General features: G+C 34.3%; 1 protein-coding gene across 1 annotated transcript in view; it reads left to right on the forward strand.

Moving 5' to 3' along the window:
* The window catches only part of LOC108975127 (structural maintenance of chromosomes protein 3), a 69846-nt gene that overhangs the window by 31162 nt on the left and 30476 nt on the right, over positions 1-8208 (forward strand). The window contains exon 4 of the mRNA XM_018943427.1: positions 3823-6209. Within this exon, the coding sequence (XP_018798972.1) occupies positions 3823-6209 (2387 nt within the window). The remainder of the gene's footprint in view (positions 1-3822; positions 6210-8208) is intronic.

Here is an 8208-nt window from a genome sequence, read left to right on the forward strand (position 1 = left end):
TCACAACCACGCCTGAAATCTCGATTATCACTTTATCATGCGAGAGTATAAAATGTTCGGTGACACCCGAACTTAGCCCTTTCTTACTTGTTTTTCAAAGGCCGTTTATTTCAATTTATGTATGGTAGGATATAAAACAATTCTTTTGAGGATTGGAGCACAAGTGCACATTGCATTTGCTGCATTTAGAGCTTGCAAACCCAGTGCTGCACAGCCTACATCTGCCTCTTGTTCCCCATTCCGGCCAATGATTATAACCATCAAATCGTAGGGATTTTGCAGGCTCTGCAACATATGCTCTTTTATTGGGGTTTGTTTTAGATTCACAACCTGTAGAAGGTGATGACGGATTCGATGGAGAAGGTGATGAAGTTTCTGAATTCATTATCAAAAACAGTAATGATGGATGAACTCTCTTCTTTGTGAAACCTGTAGTTTCACTTGCGTTTAAAAGCTCGGTAGCAACATCCAATTGGAAATTTATGAGCGGCATATGCTTCAATTCGCCGTCTGTATGTGTGATGTCTCTGCGGTACAACAACCAACTGTTTACTAAACTCGAATTTACGCACCAGTAGACTATGCGCATGTACGGCAAGCAATCAAGTTGTGCGTTGCTTCATATTTGAAATCGCTTGATCCTCGTCCTCGTTTTTGCAGTTCCTTCTAACTACTTAGAGTGCAATTCTTCAATCAATTGCTTCTAAGTCTGCCAACGGCTAATATGCCTTTTTCTTTCAGGACAATCATCAAGCTTATTGAAGAAAACCAATTGTCAAAAAACAGTTTGAAATTTTGGATTACTGGCATATTGGATGATAAAAATAGCACAACAATGACTGATGATATTCCCAAGCCATAAGACTAAGATACTGTTTCAAACTATGTTGACCTAAGAAAAGAATGTTCCCAAATAATAAGATACCTTTATATGCAAGCATTTATGGCGTCCAACAATGGTCGAACTTTGTGTAATTTGTCGTACTCAGGTGTTCCCTTCTGAGGCTGTTTAATATTATTGTTCAAGTGGAAAACTGTTTGATTTTCTCGAATCTATTCCTTGGTAGTGCATTTGCAACGGGCGCTAGTTTGAAATTGGCCGCCCACGCCATTCTATATGTTGGTATTTTCACAACTGCAAGGTATAGAAGAATGCCAATCAGCAGTGTTATCCCAATTTTTCAATGTTTCTTCTATAATTCTGTCCAAATTGCATCTTCTTCTTCATTTTCTTCGTCAGCCGAATCATCCCAATCAAAGTTGGCAAATTTTTCAATTTCAGCCTGGGTCGGACCTTTTGGGCGCATCTTAGAATGTGTATACAAAAATAAGTTTTTACTTTTCGAAAACTACCACAATAGACCAATGTTGAGTATACGCAACACTTCATTTAGAAAATTATTACAAGCAAACTAAATAACATTTTCATGCCGGTTTTGTTTTTTTTTTTTAATTACTCTCTTACCTTTCTTTATTTAGTTGCTGAACTTGGTTTTTGGATGAATTAATTATATTAATATTTTTTGACACTTTTTTAAAACAACGTTTTTTTGAAATATTAATTTGTCAACTTTGCTCTCGGGAGAATAGCTACCAACTGAACACGAGCGCAGCTGACTACGAAGCTTTAACCACACATGAGGCTATATTTTTGCGAAAGAAAAATATCTAAAATAGCGCTACTTAAACGCTCATAAACTAAATGTTGCATATACGCAACATCGTGCATGATAGGGTTAAATTGAGTTATAAGACTAATTTCTCACAGTCATTAAATTTAAGAGAATGCTGTACAAGGTGCCTTCCAAAGTAAGCAGGACATTTTGAATCTAAAGTTATAAATCACGGTCAATATGTGTGCTAATCACAATCCGTGATCACCGGAAATTCCATCGAAACCATCATTGAAATGGAATTAAACATCTCCAAAGGATCGATTTCTCACATTTTGGCCGAACATTCGAAGTATTCGGCTCGAATATCGCGAAGATGAAAGTTGGCGTTTGTTGCACGATAATGCGCCGACTCATCGATCGATCCTTGTGACCGATTGTTTGACCAAAACTCATATTTTAACCACTCCCCATATTTACCTGATATGGCACCGTGCGACTTTTTCCTTTTCGGAAAAATGCATATGCCCATGAAAGGAAAGCAGTTATGCAGACGTAGAGACAATTCAAAAGGCTTGCACTGGCATACTGGCGGTTATACCGGCCAATGAGGTAAAACACTCGTTCGACATGCTATTGGACCGTGCTAAAACTGTATTGAAGCAGAAGGATACTATTTTGAATAAAATAAATCGATTTTGCCAAAAAAACCATTTGTTCTGTTTTGTTTAAGTCCTATTTACTTTGGAACGCACCTTGTATGTCAAAACTATGTTGAATAATAATCAACAATAATTTCTTTAGCATCCGTATACCTAATATAAAGTATTTATTTAACTTTATACTTCATATATCGGCAAATATGTGAATTTTTTTAATAAAATTGAGGGAGCGTGTTTTTCTAATAACCGTGGTAAACTTGCCCTAGACTTACAAAAATTATAAACCTGAAGGTATTTCCCTGGTTTGGATGCTGACAAGTTGCAAGAGTACGAAAAGCCCGGTTATTATTTCCTTAATTGTTGTTTTTGCATTTTAAACTTAAGGATACAAAGAAGAAATACATGTGAAAAACTTAAACTTAATTGTTGAGCTTAGACTTCATTATCTATGTGTATATCTTATTTGACGGTGATTTAAGTAAATTTTTCGCTGACCGCAAATAAAATATAGTAATAAAACAAATGAGTATATGACCTTCAAAATAAAGCCCTTATTGATTGAGAGTTGCCAAACCACTTTTTTTGGTATTATGGTTTCCAACTCTGTGTCAGAAGGATTGACTAGAGTATTAAAAGTTTCAAACTGCTAACCAGCAGTTGTAGTTAAAAATTAATGAATTTATTTAGGAAAAATATTAATATTACTAGAAAATAGATAAAAATAACTATTGTATTTATAATAAGAGAAATTTATAAATAAAACAATTTGTTTAGTGTTTCGAACATAAAGAGTCGATACGATCTACTACCCCTAGGAATATACTTTTAAAGTAAAATTGAATTTTTGAAGCGTTTTGCTGCTCCTGTTAAGCCATGGGTGTTTTGGGGTGTCCACAGTGTACAAATATTGTGTTCAAAACATTTAAACGCGGGTTAAAATCATTTAAAATGTATTCTTGATAACTACCGGCAGCTACGAAATGAAGAGTTTTTGGTAACGTTCCATCATCTCATTTAGTAAAAAATAAAATGATTCCTCATTTAAACGAGAATAACTTATGAATCTGTAATACACATTCTTTAAAAGCCATTTCATTATCAAAAAAATTTTTTCTTACTTGGTGAAAGAAAGCTCGAATGGATTTCTGTGATTACGAAGCTTTTTCCTTATGCGCAGCACATCAGTTTTGATCCTAACATTTTTGTCATTGTAATTTAAATCAAATTTAATGTTCACTTTAATAATATTCACGTTTTTTTGTGAAATTACATTGTTTTAATTGTTGGCGCTACAAATCAAACTTTGACTGACTAATGAAAATAATTGAAAATCGTAATATCAAAAACAGTTGGGTTAGTTACAACATTTCTTAGTGATCTCTGCTACTCTTGTACTTTTCGGTGGCAATTTATTGCTCTCAATTCATTTGCTGTCAGTTTTTAGTTAGTTTATTTTAGTTTTATTTATTATGGTAAAACTTTGCTTTTTGTATTAAATTCTTTATCATCTACAGTTATAAGTATATTTATATTTTTTTTTGTTTTAGATAGACAAAGAAGAAATATACCTTCGAAGAGTGATTGGTTCTAAAAAAGATCAGTACTTTTTAAACAAAAAAGTAGTTCCCAGAACAGAAGTTGTCAACCTACTTGAATCTGCTGGATTTTCGAACTCTAATCCATACTATATTGTCAAGCAAGGGAAAATCAATCAAATGGCTACAGCAGCTGATTCATATAGATTAAAATTACTGCGCGAAGTAGCTGGCACTCGAGTATATGACGAACGAAAAGAAGAGTCGCTAAATATTTTGCGAGAAACTGAAGGCAAACTTGAAAAAATTTCAGAGTATCTCAGAACTATTGAAGAACGATTGAAAACATTAGAAGAAGAGAAGGAAGAGTTGAAGGAATATCAAAAATGGGATAAAGCAAGGCGATTGCTGGAGTATATAATACACGAAACTGAATTAAAAGAAACCAAAAAGGCATTGGATGATTTGAATGAACAAAAGAAATCGTCGGTCGACAAGAAAAAAATTTATAACGTCGAAATTCAGAAGGCTCAAGAAAACATAAAAGAAATTCAGAAGCGTTTAAAAGATGCAAAAAAGGACGTTATCTCAACGAAAGAGGAACGATCTGTGTTGTTGACAGAACAGCAACAACTGCTACGTGAAAAAACAAAGCTTGATCTTATTATAATCGATCTTAATGATGAAGTTCAAGGGGACAATAAATCAAAAGAAAGAGCCGATCTAGAGTTAAAAAAATTAAAAATAACTATAGCAGAAAAAGAGCGAGAGTTGGATGATGTTAAACCAAAATATGAAGCTATGAAGCGTAAAGAAGAAGAATGTTCGCGGGAGTTATCCCTTAAGGAGCAAAAAAGAAATGAGTTATATGCCAAGCAAGGACGAGGGTCCCAATTTTCCTCAAGAGAAGAAAGAGATAAATGGATTTTAAATGAATTAAAATCTCTAAGTAAGCAAATAAGAGATAAAATTAATCACAACTCAAAATTGATGGAAGATTTAAAAAAAGATAGCAATGCTGAAGCAGATCTAAACAAAAAAATTGAAGAGCATTCTAACGAACTTGAACAACTGCGACTTCAAATAGATGATCACAACAAAAAATACTATGAATTGAAAAAAACAAAAGATCATTATCAAGCAATGAGGAATGAATTATGGAGAAAAGAAACACAAATGACGCAACAACTGCAAACACACAAGGAAGAATTATCTAAAACTGACCAAGCACTCAGAAGTATGGCAGGTAAGCCAATATTAAACGGTCGAGATTCCGTTCGCAAAGTATTGGATAATTTTTTTGAGCGTGGTTCTCCTTTTGATGAAATTGCGAAATCTTATTATGGACCAGTTATTGAAAATTTCAGTTGTGATAAGACAATATATACAGCTGTTGAAGTGACCGCTGGCAATAGATTATTTCATCATATTGTTGAGTCAGACAAAGTTGGAACTCAAATTTTAAAAGAAATGAACAAACTTAAGCTCCCTGGAGAAGTTACATTTATGCCTCTAAATCGACTGCAAGTAAAAATACATGATTATCCGGATGATCCAGATTCCATTCCCATGCTCTCAAAGCTTAAATACGACGAACAGCATGACAAAGCTTTGAGATATATATTTGGAAAAACTTTAATATGCAGAAATTTAGAAAGAGCAACAGAATTAGCTAAAAGCACTGGATTAGATTGTGTTACTTTGGATGGCGATCAGGTATCCTCAAAAGGATCTCTAACAGGTGGCTATTTTAATACATCTCGATCACGTCTTGAAATACAGAAAAAACGGTCCGAATATACACAACAAATACGAGACTTTGAAAAAGAGTTAAGTAAACTAAGAAATGAAATCAAACAAACAGAAAATAATATAAATTCAGTCGTTTCGGAAATGCAGAAAACAGAAACAAAACAAGGAAAAACTAAAGACATTTTTGAAAAACTCCAAGGTGAAATTCGTTTGATGAAAGAAGAACTACTAAGGATTGAAAAATATAGATCAACCAGGGAAAGATCTGCTACTCAATGTAAAGCTAGCTTAGAAGCAATGAATAGCACAAAAGCTGGGTTGGAAGCTGAGCTTAAGCAGGAACTCTTATCCAGTTTGTCGGTACAAGATCAACGAGAAATAGATCAACTTAATGATGACATCAGGAAATTAAATCAGGAGAATAAAGAAGCTTTCACACAAAGAATGCAATTAGAAGTTGTAAAAAATAAGCTAGACAACCTATTAACCAACAATCTATTTCGAAGACGAGATGAATTAATTACAGCACTACAAGAAATATCTGTTGAGGATCGAAAACGAAAGCTTTTGAATTGTAAAACTGATTTAATATCTGCAGAAAAGAGGATTAAGAAAGTCAATATAGATCTGGAGGATATTGAAAAGAGGTATAGTATATTCATATTTGCAACTATCATGCATATTCCTAGTACTACTTATGTAGATACTCTAAAATTCATTAACATATATTTCAAAACCAAATGAATTTTCATCAATGTAGCTAATTTTATTCACATTTTACTTGTATCATGGTAGCTACTGTATTATGACAATATTACTTCTTTCATTTCATTTTCGGCTTCAAATAACTTTACTTTCATTTGCCGTTTCGTTCTTTAGATTATGTCATAAGTTCGGTTTCTTTTCCTCTTAACTACGGAACTTCGTCTTTTTAATGTGAATTCAGCTTTAGTTTAGGTGAAGAATTATGAACAAAATTTTTATCATAACAAATTTTAGATGGGATGATTGAAATCAGTTTAAATTAAATTAACATACTAAAAACTAAATTAGGTATGAATTTAGATATCACCGTGCTTTAGGACTTCTTATATATCTATATATCAGAGTCAAGTTATTTTTTAGGTAACCATAAGCGTTTCCATTCTCGCTTTGACTTTCATTTGTTGAAATTCAGATTACTTCTTAGAAACTCCAGAAAACATGCGTGCTAAAATTAACACAAAGAAAAAAATTGGTTGCAAATCCATGACAAGTCTTTCAAAGAAAGGCGATTGACATTATATCAAAGACTTCAGAAACATTCGTTTTATGGTAATCGTTGTAGTAATTATGCCTTAATTCAAAACATCTCTGGAACCAGTTAAACCTAGTTCATTATAATTGTCGGAATTAATTTACGTGCCTTCATCTCAATTGTAAACTATTGAAATAGCAATTAAATCAATAAACTAATGTTAATTTGTTAGTATTAAATACTTTAGATTAGATTATATTAAATTAGTTTATTACATGAGGATTGGTATTCGTTGTAGTAATTATGCCTTAATTAAAAAGATCTCTGGGTACCAGTTAAAGCTAGCCCATTACAATTGTCGGAATTCATTTACGTGCCTTCATCTCAATTGTAAACTATTGAAATAGCAAATAAATCAATAAACTAATGTTAATTTGTTAGTATTAAATACTTTAGATTAGATTATATTAGATAAGTTTATTACATGAGGATTGCACCGCGACCTTAGGTCTATTGTGCGCTCTCTTAAATCACAAATACCCACCTAGCCCCAATATATTGATAAAGTTGTTGTTGTAACGGCAGATTGATAAAGTCGAATATTCTGCTGGTTGCTGGTGAAGCGATGCGATCCCTTTTTGCAAACATGGATCCAAGAGCCATAATACTGCGTCTACAGACTGCTGTGCAGTCACTTAGCAAGTGTTCTGGTGTTTCAGATAAGCCCATGTTGTGTGAATGCCTTCAGCTTGCAGTGGCCAGAGTAAAATGCGACCAGTAACCTGAGTTTATTTCTAGGGATGTTAATTGCATATTTAAACCTGCTGAGATTGTACCTCCCCATTAGCAACTTGGCATGTATGCAGATGCAGACACAAGCTTCGATAATTGGAGCCCTACCGAAGTCTGCGAAGTTTTGAGGCCCAGGCCACAGCCTCATACGTGATTATCGGCCTCACAATCATGGTGTACAACCATCTATCAATCCTTGGTTGCAGACCCAGGATATTTCCGCCGTCCGATTGCACACCATTAGTGCTTTTGTCGCCATGACCAAGTGTAAGGTACCTGACGGCGGATAGGGACCTACGTCTCGTCAACGGGACGGGGTTGATGTTGAACTCAATCACACAACACCACCCTTTTGCCAGGTTTAAACCTCCTTGTAGTAGCTATAATTACAATGTCGTCCGTGTACCCTTGTCAGCGGATCCCATTGTCAATTAGCAATGCTAGAAGGTCATCTACGACAAGACTCCATAGCAGGGGGGATAAGATAAGATAAGATAAGATAAAGAATGAGGATTGCACCGCGACCTARGGTMTATTGTGCCCTCTACTAACTCACAGCGTCTCACTTAGCCCCAGCAGATTGATGAATTCCAATATTCTGCTAGGTGCTAATGAGG

Source organism: Bactrocera latifrons, unplaced genomic scaffold, assembly GCF_001853355.1.
Source record: "Bactrocera latifrons isolate USDA-ARS-PBARC rearing strain unplaced genomic scaffold, ASM185335v1 scaffold_615, whole genome shotgun sequence".
Classification (NCBI taxonomy): domain Eukaryota; kingdom Metazoa; phylum Arthropoda; class Insecta; order Diptera; family Tephritidae; genus Bactrocera; species Bactrocera latifrons.